This window comes from Thalassophryne amazonica, chromosome 13 (assembly GCF_902500255.1).
Source record: "Thalassophryne amazonica chromosome 13, fThaAma1.1, whole genome shotgun sequence".
Lineage (NCBI taxonomy): Eukaryota > Metazoa > Chordata > Actinopteri > Batrachoidiformes > Batrachoididae > Thalassophryne > Thalassophryne amazonica.
The window spans coordinates 84,975,611-84,993,622 of record NC_047115.1 but is presented as its reverse complement, the minus strand read 5'-3'; the positions used below and the strand labels follow the sequence as shown (position 1 = coordinate 84,993,622).

General features: G+C 36.2%; 1 protein-coding gene across 1 annotated transcript in view; it reads left to right on the top strand.

Annotated features, from left to right (window-relative positions):
- The first annotated feature begins 12,371 nt into the window (after nucleotides 1-12,371).
- slc18a2 (solute carrier family 18 member 2) overlaps nucleotides 12,372-18,012 on the top strand; it is a 204,763-nt gene continuing 199,122 nt past the window's right edge. Inside the window, exon 1 of the mRNA XM_034185176.1 lies at nucleotides 12,372-12,562. Within this exon, the coding sequence (XP_034041067.1) occupies nucleotides 12,430-12,562 (133 nt within the window). The 5' untranslated portion in view covers nucleotides 12,372-12,429. The remainder of the gene's footprint in view (nucleotides 12,563-18,012) is intronic.

Below are 18,012 nucleotides of genomic sequence, written 5' to 3'. Positions count from 1 at the left end.
CTCTGACCTCCTGACCAACACTGGACTTCATATGCTCCATGAATGCTGCCACTCTGCCCTCGTACCCTGATGGTGGTGCTGACAGTGCCGCCAGTTGGCGTGACGACTTGTCAGCCACATCAAGGAACTGCACAAAAACAAACACAAAATGTGTTAGCAAGTTAACAGACACAACATATATAAAACATAATATAAAACATACATTTTTCCACAGTTTTTCAGAATATTTCAGTTACTCTAGTGTGCTGAGTGTACTGTAAATATTTACCTTGGTCAGTGCAGCACCCAATGATGCTGAAGATGATGCGTGGACATCACCAACACCCAGATAATTGCAACGTTTCTTTTTGGAGTGAGGCATTGCCTTGCCAGGGCCATCCTTTATTATTGTAAATGGACTTGCAAACACATTTGATAAAAAAAACCATGCTATAAACACATTTGAAAACACACAAATAAACACGCTGAAAACACATTTGAAAACACACAAATAAACACGCTGCAAACACATTCAGGAAAAAACCATGCTATAAACACATTTGAAAACACACACACAAAAAAAACAGGCTGCAAACACATTAGAGAAAAAAACACGCTGAAAAAACATTTGAAAACACACACAAAAAAACACACTGCCAAAATGTTCAAGAAAACATGCTGCAAACACATTTGAGAAAAAAACACGCTGAAAAAACATTTGAAAACACACAAAGAAACACAATGCAACTACATTCAAGAAAAAACATTTAAAAACAGGCAAAAAAAAAACATGCTGCAAACACATTCAAGAAAAAACCACACTGAAAAAACATTTGAAAACACACAAAGAAACACGCTGCAAACACATTCAGGAAAAAAAAAACATGCTATAAACACATTTGAAAACACACACACAAATAAACACGCTCCAAACACATTCAAGAAAAAAACCATGCTGCAAACACATTTGAAAACACACAAATAAACACGCTGCAAACACATTCAAGAAAAAACCATGCTATAAACACATTTGAAAACACACACACAAAAAACAGGCTGCAAACACATTCGAGAAAAAAACACGCTGAAAAAACATTTGAAAACACACAAAGAAACACACTGCAACTACATTCGAGAAAAAACACATTTAAAAACAGACAAAAAAACATGCTGCACATTTGAGAAAAAACCACACTGAAAAAACATTTGAAAACACACAAAGAAACACGCTGCAAACACATTCAGGAAAAAAAAAACATGCTATAAACACATTTGAAAACACACACAAAAAACACACTACCAAAACATTCAAGAAAAAAACCATGCTGCAAACACATTTGAAAACACACAAATAAACACGCTGCAAACACATTCAGGAAAAACCATGCTATAAACACATTTGAAAACACACACACAAATAAACACGCTCCAAACACATTCAAGAAAAAAACCATGCTATAAACACATTTGAAAACACACACACAAAAAACAGGCTGCAAACACATTCGAGAAAAAAACACGCTGAAAAAACATTTGAAAACACACAAAGAAACACACTGCAACTACATTCGAGAAAAAACACATTTAAAAACAGAAAAAAAAAACATGCTGCAAACACATTCAAGAAAAAACCACACTGAAAAAACATTTGAAAACACACAAAGAAACACGCTGCAAATACATTCAGGAAAAAAAAAACATGCTATAAACACATTTGAAAACACACAAAAAACACACTACCAAAACATTAAAAAAAAAAAAAAAACATGCTGCAAACACATTTGAAAACACACAGATAAACAGGCTGCAAACACATTCAGGAAAAAACCATGCTATAAACACATTTGAAAACACACACACAAAAAAACAGGCTGCAAACACATTCGAGAAAAAAACACGCTGAAAAAACATTTGAAAACACACACAAAAAAACACACTGCCAAAATGTTCAAGAAAACATGCTGCAAACACATTTGAGAAAAAAACACGCTGAAAAAACATTTGAAAACACACAAAGAAACACACTGCAACTACATTCAAGAAAAAACATTTAAAAACAGGCAAAAAAAACATGCTGCAAACACATTCAAGAAAAAACCACACTGAAAAAACATTTGAAAACACACAAAGAAACACGCTGCAAACACATTCAGGAAAAAAAAAACATGCTATAAACACATTTGAAAACACACACAAAAAACACACTACCAAAACATTCAAGAAAAAAACCATGCTGCAAACACATTTGAAAACACACAAATAAACACGCTGCAAACACATTCAGGAAAAACCATGCTATAAACACATTTGAAAACACACACACAAATAAACACGCTCCAAACACATTCAAGAAAAAAACCATGCTGCAAACACATTTGAAAACACACAAATAAACACGCTGCAAACACATTCAAGAAAAAAACCATGCTATAAACACATTTGAAAACACACACACAAAAAACAGGCTGCAAACACATTCGAGAAAAAAACACGCTGAAAAAACATTTGAAAACACACAAAGAAACACACTGCAACTACATTCGAGAAAAAACACATTTAAAAACAGACAAAAAAACATGCTGCACATTTGAGAAAAAACCACACTGAAAAAACATTTGAAAACACACAAAGAAACACGCTGCAAACACATTCAGGAAAAAAAAAACATGCTATAAACACATTTGAAAACACACACAAAAAACACACTACCAAAACATTCAAGAAAAAAACCATGCTGCAAACACATTTGAAAACACACAAATAAACACGCTGCAAACACATTCAGGAAAAACCATGCTATAAACACATTTGAAAACACACACACAAATAAACACGCTCCAAACACATTCAAGAAAAAAACCATGCTATAAACACATTTGAAAACACACACACAAAAAACAGGCTGCAAACACATTCAAGAAAAAAACACGCTGAAAAAACATTTGAAAACACACAAAGAAACACACTGCAACTACATTCGAGAAAAAACACATTTAAAAACAGAAAAAAAAACATGCTGCAAACACATTCAAGAAAAAACCACACTGAAAAAACATTTGAAAACACACAAAGAAACACGCTGCAAATACATTCAGGAAAAAAAAAACATGCTATAAACACATTTGAAAACACACACACAAATAAACAAGCTCCAAACACATTCAAGAAAAAAAACCATGCTATAAACACATTTGAAAACACACAGATAAACAGGCTGCAAACACATTCGAGAAAAAAACACGCTGAAAAAACATTTGAAAACACACAAAGAAACACACTGCAACTACATTCGAGAAAAAACACATTTAAAAACAGAAAAAAAAACATGCTGCAAACACATTTAAGAAAAAACCACACTGAAAAAACATTTGAAAACACACAAAGAAACACGCTGCAAATACATTCAGGAAAAAAAAAACATGCTATAAACACATTTGAAAACACAAAAAACACACTACCAAAACATAAAAAAAAAAAAAACCATGCTGCAAACACATTTGAAAACACACACAAAAAAACAGGCTGCAAACACTTTCGAGAAAAAACACGCTGAAAAAACATTTGAAAACACATACACACAAAAAACACACTGCCAAAATGTTCAAGAAAACACGCTGCAAACACATTTGAGAAAAAAACACGCTGAAAAAACATTTGAAAACACACAAAGAAACACACTGCAACTACATTCAAGAAAAAACACATTTAAAAACAGACAAAAAACATGCTGCAAACACATTCAAGAAAAAACCACACTGAAAAAACATTTGAAAACACACAAAGAAACACGCCGCAAACACATTCAGGAAAAAAAAAACAAACATGCTATAAACACATTTGAAAACACACACACAAAAAACAGGCTGCAAACACATTCGAGAAAAAAACACGCTGAAAAAACATTTGAAAACACACAAAGAAACACACTGCATCTATATTTGAAAACACACAAATAAACAGGCTGCAAACACATTCAGGAAAAGACCAAACACATTTGAAAACACACACAAAAAACACACTACCAAAACATTCAAGAAAAAAACCATGCTGCAAACACATTCGAGAAAAAAAAAAACACATTGCAAACAGTTTCGAGGGAAAAAAACATGCTGAAAACACATTTGAGAAAAAAACATGCTGCAAACACATTTGAGAAAAAACCATGCTGCAGACACATTTGAAAAGACACAAAGAAGCAATTTGAAAACACACAAAGAAGCACGCTGCAAACACATTTGAAAACACACACACACAAAAAACAGGCTGCAAACACATTTGAGAAAAAACCACGGTGAAAAAACATTTGAAAACACACACAAAAAAACACACTGCCAAAATGTTCAAAGAAAACATGCTGCAAACACATTTGAGAAAAAACCACGCTGAAAAAACATTTGAAAACACACACAAAAAAAATACACACTGCAACTACATTCAAGAAAAAACATTTAAAAACAGACAAAAAAAACATGCTGCAAACACATTCAAGAAAAAACACGCTGAAAAAACATTTGAAAACACACAAATAAACAGGCTGCAAACACATTCAGGAAAAAACCATGCTATAAACACATTTGAAAACACACACAGAAACATGCTGCAAACACATTCAGGAAAAACCCATGCTATAAACACATTTGAAAACACACAAATGAACACGTTGCAAACACATTTGAAAACACACAAATAAACAAGCTGCAAACACATTCAGGAAAAACCCATGCTATAAACCCATTTGAAAACACACAAATAAACACGCTGCAAACACATTCAGGAAAAACCCATGCTATAAACACATTTGAAAACACACAAACACGCTGCAAACACATTTGAAAACACACAAATAAACACGCTGCAAACACATTCAGGAAAAAACCATGCTATAAACACATTTGAAAACACACAAAAAACACACTACCAAAACATTCAAGAAAAAAACCATGCTGCAAACACATTTGAGAAAAAAATACGCTGAAAAAACATTTGAAAACACACAAAGAAACACACTGCAACTACATTCAAGAAAAAACACATTTAAAAACAGACAAAACATGCTGCAAACACATTCAAGAAAAAAACACACTGAAAAAACATTTGAAAACACACAAAGAAACACACTGCAAATACATTCGGGGAAAAAAACACATTTAAAAACAGACAATAAACATGCTGCAAACACATTCAAGAAAAAACCACGCTGAAAAAACATTTGAAATCACACAAAGAAACACACTGCAACTACATTCAAGAAAAAACACATTTAAAAACAGACAAAACATGCTGCAAACACATTCAAGAAAAAAACACACTGAAAAAACATTTGAAAACACACAAAGAAACACACTGCAAATACATTCGGGGAAAAAAACACATTTAAAAACAGACAATAAACATGCTGCAAACACATTCAAGAAAAAACCACGCTGAAAAAACATTTGAAATCACACAAAGAAACACACTGCAACTATATTTGAAAACACACAAATAAACAGGCTGCAAACACATTTGAGAAAAAAACACACAAACACACTGCAAACACATTCAGGAAAAAACCATGCTATAAACACCTTTGAAAACACACACAGAAACATGCTGCAAACACATTTGAGAAAAAAACACACAAACACACTGCAAACACATTCAGGAAAAAACCATGCTATAAACACATTTGAAAACACACAAATAAACACGCTGCAAACACATTTGAAAACACACAAATAAACATGCTGCAAACACATTTGAGAAAAAAAACACACAAACACACTGCAAACACATTCAGGAAAAAACCATGCTATAAACACATTTGAAAACACGCAAATAAACACGCTGCAAACACATTTGAAAACACAAATAAACATGCTGCAAACACATTCAAGAAAAAACCACACTGAAAAAACATTTGAAAACACACAAAGGAATACACTGCAAATACATTCGAGAAAAAAACACATTTAAAAACAGACAATAAACATGCTGCAAACACATTCAAGAAAAAACCACGCTGAAAAAACATTTGAAATCACACAAAGAAACACACTGCAACTATATTTGAAAACACACAAATAAACAGGCTGCAAACACATTTGAGAAAAAAAACACACAAACACACTGCAAACACATTCAGGAAAAAACCATGCTATAAACACATTTGAAAACACACAAATAAACACGCTGCAAACACATTTGAAAACACACAAATAAACACGCTGCAAACACATTCAGGAAAAAACCATGCTATAAACACATTTCAAAACTCACACAAAAAACACACTACCAAAACATTCAAGAAAAAAACCATGCTGCAAACACATTCGAGAAAAAAAAAACACATTGCAAACAGTTTCGAGGAAAAAAAACATGCTGAAAACACATTTGAGAAAAAACCATGCTGCAAACACATTTGAAAACACATAAAGAAGCAATTTGAAAACACACAAAGAAGCACGCTGCAAACACATTTGAAAACACACACAAAAAAACAGGCTGCAAACACATTCGAGAAAAAACCACGGTGAAAAAACATTTGAAAACACACACACACACAAAAAAAAACACACTGCCAAAACGTTTGAGGAAAAAAAAACACGCTGCAAACACATTTGAGAAAAAAACACGCTGAAAAAACATTTGAAAACACACAAAGAAACACACTGCAACTACATTCAAGAAAAAACACATTTAAAAACAGACAAAACATGCTGCAAACACATTCAAGAAAAAACTACACTGAAAAAACATTTGAAAACACACAAAGAAACACATTGCAAATACATTTGAGAAAAAACACATTTAAAAACAGACAAAAAACATGCTGCAAACACATTCAAGAAAAAACCACACTGAAAAAACATTTGAAAACACACAAAGAAACACACTGCAACTATATTTGAAAACACACAAATAAACAGGCTGCAAACACATTCAGGAAAAAACCATGCTATAAACACATTTGAAAACACACACAAAAAACACACACCAAAACATTCAAGAAAAAACCATGCTGCAAACACATTCGAGAAAAAAAAAACACATTTCAAACAGTTTTGATGAAAAAAAACATGCTGAAAACACATTTGAGAAAAAACCATGCTGCAAACACATTTGAAAACACACAAAGAAGCAATTTTGAAAACACACAAAGAAGCACGCTGCAAACACATTTGAAAACACACACACACACACAAAAAAAACACACTGCCAAAACGTTTGAGGAAAAAAAAAAACACGCTGCAAACACATTTGAGAAAAACCACGCTGAAAAAACATTTGAAAACACACTGCCAAAATGTTCAAGAAAACACGCTGCAAACACATTTGAAAACACACAAAGAAGCAATTTGAAAACACACAAAGAAGCACGCTGCAAACACATTTGAAAACACACACACACAAAAAAAAACAGGCTGCAAACACATTCGAGAAAAAAACACGGTGAAAAAACATTTGAAAACACACAAAGAAGCAATTTGAAAACACACAAAGAAGCACGCTGCAAACACATTTGAAAACACACACACACAAAAAAAAACCATGCTGCAAACACATTCGAGAAAAAAAAAAACACATTACAAACACATTTGATTAAAAAAACATGCTGGAAACACATTTGAAAACACACAAACACGCTGCAAACACATTTGAAAACACACAAATAAACACGCTGCAAACACATTCAGGAAAAAACCATGCTATAAACACATTTGAAAACACACACAAAAAAACACACTACCAAAACATTCAAGAAAAAAACCATGCTGCAAACACATTCGAGAAAAAAAAAACCACATTGCAAACACATTTGATTAAAAAAATATGCTGCAAACACATTTGAAAACACACAAATAAACACGCTGCAAACACATTCAGGAAAAAACCATGCTATAAACACATTTGAAAACACACACAAAAAACACACTACCAAAACATTCAAGAAAAAACCATGCTGCAAACACATTCGAGAAAAAAAAAACACATTGCAAACACATTTGATTAAAAAAACATGCTGGAAACACATTTGAAAACACACAACACGCTGCAAACACATTTGAAAACACACAAATAAACACGCTGCAAACACATTCAGGAAAAAACCATGCTATAAACACATTTGAAAACACACACAAAAAACACACTACCAAAACATTCAAGAAAAAAACCATGCTGCAAACACATTTGAAAACACACAAATAAACACGCTGCAAACACATTCAGGAAAAACCATGCTATAAACACATTTGAAAACACACACACAAATAAACACGCTCCAAACACATTCAAGAAAAAAACCATGCTGCAAACACATTCGAGAAAAAAAAAAAACACATTGCAAACACATTTGATTAAAAAAACATGCTGGAAACACATTTGATTAAAAAACATGCTGGAAACACATTTGAAAACACACAAACACGCTGCAAACACATTTGAAAACACACAAATAAACACGCTGCAAACACATTCAGGAAAAAACCATGCTATAAACACATTTGAAAACACACACAAAAAACACACTACCAAAACATTCAAGAAAAAAACCATGCTGCAAACACATTTGAAAACACACAAATAAACACGCTGCAAACACATTCAGGAAAAACCATGCTATAAACACATTTGAAAACACACACACAAATAAACACGCTCCAAACACATTCAAGAAAAAAACCATGCTGCAAACACATTCGAGAAAAAAAAAAAAACACATTGCAAACACATTTGATTAAAAAAACATGCTGGAAACACATTTGATTAAAAAACATGCTGGAAACACATTTGAGGGGAAAAAACACGCTGCAAACACATTCCAGAAACAAAAAAAAACGCTGCAAACAGCCCTGTCTCACGGTTTGTTTGTTTGTTTGTTTGTTTGTTTGTTTTCATGCTTCTGTCACGAAATGAGTCAAATTTTCATGGTGGGTTTTTTTAACTCACTATTACTAACGCTACTCGAGGCGCTGCGTCATGGCCACGCGTTGTTTCCGTATCAGCGGGACAAATGAGGCCCAACATGGTGCATATGTGGCTCCGGGCGTGGCTCCACGTGGCTCAACATGGCAATACACTACGCCTATGAGGACATGCCACGTGTATGCAATGCGTGGCTAATATGGCGCTCTATCCTGCTAAATTTGCTAACTTTTGAACATCTTGAAATTAGCGCCACACTCAAAGATAAGCCTCGTTAACCAAATATACTGCCTCTAAGAGCCTCTCAGAGTCACTATTCTCCCATGATTGTTGAATACCTCCACTCGTAGCAAAAAAAAAAAAAATCCATGCTGCGTGACTCATTATTCATCATTTGGTGGGTCCAGGGCTTATCACAACAAAGCATTCAGGCAGTAAAACTGAAGTCACTGCAGAATACAGATGAACACAAGAAATAAATCATTTTCTAACCTTTATTCAGCAGTGTTACTCATTTCCCCCACATTGTTTATATTACATATAATATACAATTATGAAAGCTCACGCTACCATTTATATCATTTATTTGACTGTCATGCACCCCCCCCCCCCCCCATCCCTGGTTTTTATTTTTATTATTAAATTATTATTATTATTTAAAACATGTTGTCGTGTGTGACTTTTTCCCCCAGATGGCGCCCTCTGTTGTTCTACACCAGCTGCTCCTTACCGTTCATCTCTAACGCACACCTGGCGTGTATGAGTGGCTGATGAGCGCCAGACGATATAAACTCAGACTTTCTGATTAGTAGTGCTGGAGTCTTGGTTGGTGTACCTTTCCTGGGGCCAGGTTCGTGACGGACTCTTCCATGATCCATGATCCATGACCCAGACCGTTCCATGAGGACCAAGCCTGATTGCTTCTCTGTGACCTTGACTGTGTCTTACTGCCGCTCCCATGCGCCTAAGACGACAGAGCGTCCCGCAGCTAAACTCAAGGTAACCTGGCCAACTCTCTAATTCCCGTATTAGAGTGAACTGTCTTTCCTAGTGTTCCAGACGCTTTCCTGAGCAGCTCCCACACTACCCTGGTTCCTGGCCCCTGGATCCTTGCACATCAAGTCACCTTGGAACTCCTCAACTCTCAGCTCAGAGCACGACTCTGCTTCATGCCAGTTAAGTTCCTTCTCATCTCAGTGGGATCCCGTTTTCACTCATTCCTGTCTGTGACTGCGAAGATAAAAGAACTGTTCCAAGAACTCTTCCTAAGAACTGCATGAACTGTTAAGAGCCCAGCTGCCTAGTTCCTGCTTAATTGGACCTGTGTCACAAACACGCAATACTTGTCCCCTGATGTCTGGAGACAATTAATGAACTGTGAACTCTTTCTGAACAGTAAACCTTATTTCCTAAGAGGTGAACATTATTCCCTGAACTGTGAACAGCCCTATTGTAAGCCTTCTGTGAACTCTGACTGTTTAAGGCTTCCAGTGTTACGAGTACATTCACTCACCATCTGCATCTTCATTTCCCTTCGTTTCTGGTCTCGGAGTCATGTGTTCCACCTGGTCCTGGTCCCTAAACCTCTACTCCTTCAAGACTGGCTCGGGATACTTCAGCTCCCTATTTTCTCCGCCAGGAGGTGGGCCACTCTCCATTCTGCAGGCACCCCCAGAGCAGCATCTTTATTTTGTCCTTACAATAAATATCTTTTCTTTTGTAAACCACTCCATGTCTTGCTCCCTAGCATTTGAGTCCATTGCCTGAATCGGCTCAGGCTTGTCTGGACCTCTAACTATAACATTGACCTTTATTTAACCAGCTGATACTCCTTTGTCAGCTTGTCGCAGCACCTGAAAGCTGCACAAGACAGCATTTTCAGATCACTTTAACCCAAGTTTAAGTTGGCGCATCATAGAATTCTATTTAATCTAATATCTGACGACGCATAATAACGTTAACCAAGATGGTGGCTGCTGGCAACAGCTCACAGGCTGCATCCGCCATCTCGTGGATTAAAAGAAATCGATGGTTACGTTAAGCATAACAGATGGTGCAAACTTGTGCTTTTTAAAACCCCTTTGACTCAACCAATAATTTGCATCACTTTTGATCAAATTGGAACAATTTTCCCTTATACAGGGGGAAAATAAGTATTTTGCAGGTTTTCCCACCTACAAAGAATGGAGAGGTCTATAATTTTTATCATAGGTACACTTCAACTGTGAGAGACAAAATCTAAAAAAAAAATCCAGAAAATCACATTGTATGATTTTTAAATAATAAATTTGCATTTTATTGCATGAAATAAGTATTTGATCCCCTAGAAAAACAGAGCTTAACAATAAAACTTGCAATAAGATTTTAAGTGTTGCTTTGCCATCTGTTGATTAGGTCAAAGCTGTCTCCTGGCTTATGGACTAATTGGCTGTTTTTGTCCTTGAAGAAGACACAGAATGGGGCCCACCTTTGTCTGGGGAAGTAAGGTGCAATGGATGGAATTCTCCTCCAGGGGGAGTCATAGTCTCTCGTTCACTTCCCAACTGCCATATCCAGGGATCAGAAGGAGCCCTGTGGACTACGAATTTTAATAGAAAGTAGTCTGAGGTTTAGTTTTTTTTTTTTTTTGTTGTTGTTTGTTTGTTTTTTTTTTTTTTTTTGATGTAATAAAAACTAAAATATGTAAAAGCTCAAGTTTGACAAAACCTTGTCACAGCTGTGCAGCCAGACAAACCCTGCGGTGACTCCTCACAAACAAACAACACCCAACATCCAGAAGCCATTTATTCCTCTTCCTTCACATGGAAATTAGGAGCGGCTGCTGGTCAGGTCCCCCCCCCCCACACACACACACACACACACACTGTGTCTCCAAATGTTGCAGCAGATTTTCCACATACACTGTCATAACTGGGGGACTTTTAACATGTTTTACATTAAATACCATATTTGAATGTAAAACAATCAAACATAAAGTTCAAATCAAATTGTACACAGAATATGTCTCCTTTAATATTTTGCATCAAACTGCAACCAGCATGCTGAAACGGTAAATATTAAAGTCAGTTCACCAGTGATTGTTCTTGTTTGAACAAAATTAGTTGGTTGCAAAAAGAATTTAAAAAAGATAAAGTGCACTTCTTGTTTTCTTTTTAGGTGCAGAGCAATCAGACAATCAGTAAATAAATAAATACAAATCTGGTGCTCTCCAGGGTTTGATTCTGAAGTTGGAGGATGAAGCTTCTTGCGCGTGGAGAGAAGTTTGCAGACCGTTTCCACACCCACGCTCCTGAACTGGTTTCCTGAACTGGTTTCAGTCCTCCGAGGCAGCTTGGTCTGACAGACGTCAGGCTGAGTGACGTCAGCGGCGGGTCCGGTCGGTAGAAAGATCGCATCCCCTCCGCGCTGCTGCTGCTGCTGGAGTTTGCTGCCGGCGCGCGTCTGAGGTAAGACCTGCTGCTTGACTCCGCAGCTGAGTGCTGTGATGGTTTTGATGCGCTGACCGTGCACAGCGGGGCTTCTCTCTGCAGGAGGAACGACACCATGGGGAGATTAGACTCCATCCGCCAGTTTAATCTGATCAAATGGCTCAGAGAGGAGAGGCAGTCCAGGAAACTGATTCTCTTCATAGTTTTCGTGGCGCTGCTGCTGGACAACATGCTGCTGACTGTGGTCGGTAGGTGCACTCACTCCTTCTCCTGACGTTTGCCTCCAGACCTTCTCAGCTCCACAGGTGGTTCCGTCCAAACGGCCTGTGGACTGTTTCTGTGCGCAACGCGTGCGGACACAAACACTAAAATACCGTTTGAGACACAGGAAAAAAGTTACTGATTTAAAAAAAAACAACAACAACAACAAAAAACAGCTGTTCTCTATTATTATTATTATTATTATTATTATTATTATTATTATTATTATTATTATTATTATTATTATTATATTTTTAAATGATGATTAAAGAAAGGTTTAAAATTGTCCTAAACATTTGTTTGTTACATTTTTGTTTTAATGCATTTAAACGGTTTCATCTTATCTGATCGCTCATTTTACTTATTACAAGAGTTTAATTTAATCAACGTATCTATTATCGATCAGCAATCAGCTAATCAGTCTTTATTGAGAGTGAGTGTCTGAAGCCACCTGTCCATTACGCACAGACCTCCAGCTGTTGGCTTGGTGGAACACATGTTGATATTTAATGAAAATTCAGTGAGGTATGTCTTCTATAATACATTCCAATTCTAAGGTAGAACTCTACTAGTGTATACTAAGGTATATCTAAATATCTAAAAAAAAAAAAAAGAAAAGAAGAGTAGAAAAGTGTAGAGTAGCCACTTAGGTGCCTGGTCTTGAGAACCAGGGATGGTAGGTTGAAAAACATTTTATGCTATGGGAGCTCTCCCTACCCACCCAAGCAGGTCAAGAAAATGGACAACATGTATATAAGTGATAATTTACACAATAAGGGTAATAAACAACATATTCAAGAAATATAGTTAATATCATTGTTATAATATTATAATATATATATATATATATATATATATATATATATATATATATATATATATATATATATATATTATAATAAATAATAGAATATTATTATATTATTATTGATCTCTGCTCCCCTCCACAGCATGTCTTTTTCCTGGTTCTCTCCCTCAGCCCCAACCAGTCCCAGCAGAAGACTGCCCCTCCCTGAGCCTGGTTCTGCTGGAGGTTTCTTCCTGTTAAAAGGGAGTTTTTCCTTCCCACTGTCGCCAAGTGCTTGCTCACAGGGGGTCGTTTTGACCGTTGGGGTTTTTACGTAATTATTGTATGGCCTTGCCTTACAATATAAAGCGCCTTGGGGCAACTGTTTGTTGTGATTTGGTACTATATAAATAAAATTGATTGAATTGATTGATTGATTATAGGAGTTAGCTTCTAAAACCTAAATATTCATACAGCAGAAGATTGTATTATACGTATACCTAGTCAGTAGACTAGTAGTAAAATTAAATTATAGCTAGTAGGCTAAGCTATAAATATGGTTATTTTATTATAGAAACAGAAGCTATAATGTAATATGTTTTAGGTTGTTCACCGTGCTAGCTTACTATAGGAAGACAAAATACATATTCTATATGCTATCTAATGGAAACCCCAAACTTAGATACTATATGTTGATATCTATTAAAGAACCCACAAACTGAAGAATCATTAAAAATCTACACCATGTAAAATAAAAATGTAAATCATGAAAATAAGCTAACTATAACTTGATGAGCTACCATTAAATTAGCCATTAATAAGCCAACCGTACCTTGCTAGCCAACAAGGTTAAACAATGCTGGTAACTAGTGTATAAAGTACAATAGCGTAGTTTAACCCTACAATAATAATAATAATAGGGGAGGTGATGGTCTAGTGGCTAAGGTGTTGGGCTTGAGTCCAGAAGATCATGGGTTCAAATCCCCACCTGACTGGAAAATCACTAAGGGCCCTTGGGCAAGGCCTTTAATCCCCTATTGCTCCCGATATGTAGTGAGCGCCTTGTATGGCAGCACCCTGACATCGAGGTGAATGTGAGGCATAATTGTAAAGCGCTTTGAGCGTCTGATTCAGATGGAAAAGCGCTATATAAATGCAGTCCATTTACCATTTACCAATAATGATATTAACAAATACATATAACAACAAATGTAAACAAAAGTGTGTATTAACGTAGCTTCCCAAACAGAAAAGAACCGACTATATTGTAGCCGGCTAGATAAGCTAACGTTAGCTGTTAGGTTGTAATGTTTATATGTTGCTCAATGTAAATGAATCTTCAACACATATTCAACACATTTACGTTGGTGTTCTTATTTATTTTTTTATTATTTATTTATTTTGTTCTTATCTTGTTCTGTACCTAAAATAATTGTGTAATTTTAAGTTTTAATTTGTATCACAGGACTTTAAATCTATTCAGTAATATACAAATAATGAAAGCTGGAACAAACCATTTAACGAGGCAAAGTGCTATTACTAAATCCAACACATTTCAACTGTTGCTTTTATTAACATATTCATATTTTTACATTTAGTTAATGTATTCAGTATTTTTTTTTATCAAAATTGTAGAACTTACTATTCAGTTATAGTATGTGTCACTTTGTTGCCAGCTTCAGCTTGGTTCCTGTCAGCAGTATTCTCACTAGTGGCTGTTGATCTTCATTGCACCCTGCCTGGTCTAGCACTTCTAGAATGTTTGACCTTTTAATTATGTAACAAGTCCAGGACATGTCTATGCCCATTTCACAGAAGTCCAAGTGTTTGGACATGACCACAGAAGCTGGCGTGCATTGAGTCCAGACAGTGACTGCTCAATCTCACCGCTCTCATTTTGCATCGAAACTGTCTTCCCTGCGCTTTCCCTTTTGCACAGTGGCATTATTTGTTTAACATGAATGACAGTTTGTTTTCTCATACTGTTTAAGTTGAACAAATTTGTGAGGTTTTACAGTACAAACACAAGCCTGGTATCCATCAGTCATTTTCACTGGCTTTTCCTGTTAACTGTTTACACCCAGCTGGCCCGTTGTGGTCTTTATGGAACTACATTTTTCAAAGGTTAAAGAAATAGAAAATATTTTTACCACAATTTGAGATGCCAAGAACTAATGAAATGTCTTTTAATGCTGTATGAAAATACACTGGTGAAGGTCTTAAGGGGGGGTGAGGACTCACAAAACACTTTTAAAATTTGAAATTTTACCTAAACTTTGAAGATGGCATGACATCAAACATTCAAGGTGATGACCTGAAGCTGCTGTGGTTACCTGTCTCCTGGGACCTCATTTATCAAACTGTTCATAGAAATGGCTCTGAATGCTGTCGTATGAGCAAAATTTAGTATGTGTGTGCAAAAAATGTACAAAAAATTGTAATAATAACAATAATCTATGTTTATCAAACAGGTGCACGCCAGTTTTATGCACAGCCATAAGTTTCAGCTGTTGATAATCTCACATGTTTGAAACCCATGGTGGTGCACATTAGTGGTCATTTGGATTCAGAAGGGTCCTCAGGAGTGATGCCAGTAATGTGTAATGTAATGTAATGTGTTACTCTATTCTTAGTTCTAGTTCTAACTCACTGTTCGTTACTTTATTTTTGCATTGCGGGTCAATCGCAGCATTAAAATTGGCCCATGGGCAGGGAGTCAGGATTTGACTGAAGTGCCTACTTCGCCCACTTTCAGTGAGCTGTGAGCTTTTCGTCCGTGGTTTTATTTTTTTTTTTGCAGCTTCGAGTTAAAAAAGCAACTGTCGTCTCTCAAAGCGCGGTGAAGACAACACACCACGACTGACATTTTTATGCTTTTCCCCTCTTTATTTAAAACTCTGAGCCGCTCTGTGTGTCCTTGCTAAAAACAGCTGATCAGAGATGTATTAACAACAAACACTTTTTTCCATCCAGATGTACCTAAGATCTCTTTCTGAGGACAATACGACATAAAAAAACACTGATAAAACTTTCTTACCTGTCAATCTGCTGTTTTTTTCTGCATAAATAAACATTATCCAATCTTTGTGCTCAAACGCCAAAGCGGGTGAATCCACACAGAAACTCAGCACGGAGCGGGGCAGGAACGCGGCTCCCCACAACATCCCGAGATTAAAGGTCCACTTTTGAAGCCTTTTTTTTTACTGCTGCTACTAATATTATACTTTGAATAATAATTTCAACAACTAAAATGTTTAGAGAGAATTTAAATGTTAGAAAAGTGTAAGAAAGAATTTAATAGTTACATTTATAAGCAATGTAGGTTAGAAATTGCAAGTTTTCCTGTCAAATAAGAGGTCAAGAAAGATGTCTTTATTTTATTTTTATAAAACAAGTATTTATAAGAGAGGGTGACTATAAAGTCAGTTTTTGCTAAACGGGTTGTCATTTTCATGTTGAGGTAGCGGAGGGGTTGTTGTCAGCAGCTGCTGAAAGTAACAAATGAAGTAACTAGTAATCGAACTCAGTTACTTTTAAAATTGAGTAAAGAATAAAGTAACTAAGTATTTTTCAAGGAGTAATCAGTAATTGGATTACTTCTTCAAAGTAACTGTGGCAACACTAGGGATGGGTATCGAGAACCGGTTCTTTTCGGGTATCGTTAAGAAATGTCCATCAACATCAATAACCTTTTTGCTTAATGATTCCCTTATCGGTCCTTCAGAGTGGCCATTGTTTCGGGGGGTGTTTGTTGGGAAAATGATAATTTCTGTACATTGATTACAGACCCTGCAGCGGGTCTGTAATCAACCATTTCTGCAGCGCGGCTTTGCTTTGAACCTTGAACCAATGAAACAATGCTTAGATTTGCTACTTCGTTGGTTCTTTGTTTGATTTCGCTTTATCTTAGTTTTTCCCTGCTAAAACCCTAAAGAAGATATATCTGTGTGTAAAGTTTACCTTTTTTATGTTAAACCAACTTGTTATGGTCTTCTGAAACAGTTGATAGATGTATTTTAAATCAAATCAAATCAATTTTATTTATATAGCTCCAAATCACAACAAACAGTTGCCCCAAGGCGCTTTATATTGTAAGGCAAAGCCATACAATAATTACGGAAAAACCCCAACAGTCAAACGACCCCCTGTGAGCAAGCACTTGGCGACAGTGGGAAGGAAAAACTCCCTTTTAACAGGAAGAAACCTCCAGCAGAACCAGGCTCAGGGAGGGGCAGTCTTCTGCTGGGACTGGTTGGGGCTGAGGGAGAGAACCAGGAAAAAGACATGCTGTGGAGGGGAGCAGAGATCAATCACTAATAATTAAATGCATAGTGGTGCATACAGAGCAAAAAGAGAAAGAAACACTCAGTGCATCATGGGAACCCCCCAGCAGTCTAAGTCTATAGCAGCACAACTAAGGGATGGTTCAGGGTCACCTGATCCAGCCCTAACTATAAGCTTTAGCAAAAAGGAAAGTTTTAAGCCTAATCTTAAAAGTAGAGAGGGTGTCTGTCTCCCTGATCTGAATTGGGAGCTGGTTCCACAGGAGAGGAGCCTGAAAGCTGAAGGCTCTGCCTCCCATTCTACTCTTACAAACCCTAGGAACTACAAGTAAGCCTGCAGTCTGAGAGCGAAGCGCTCTATTGGGGT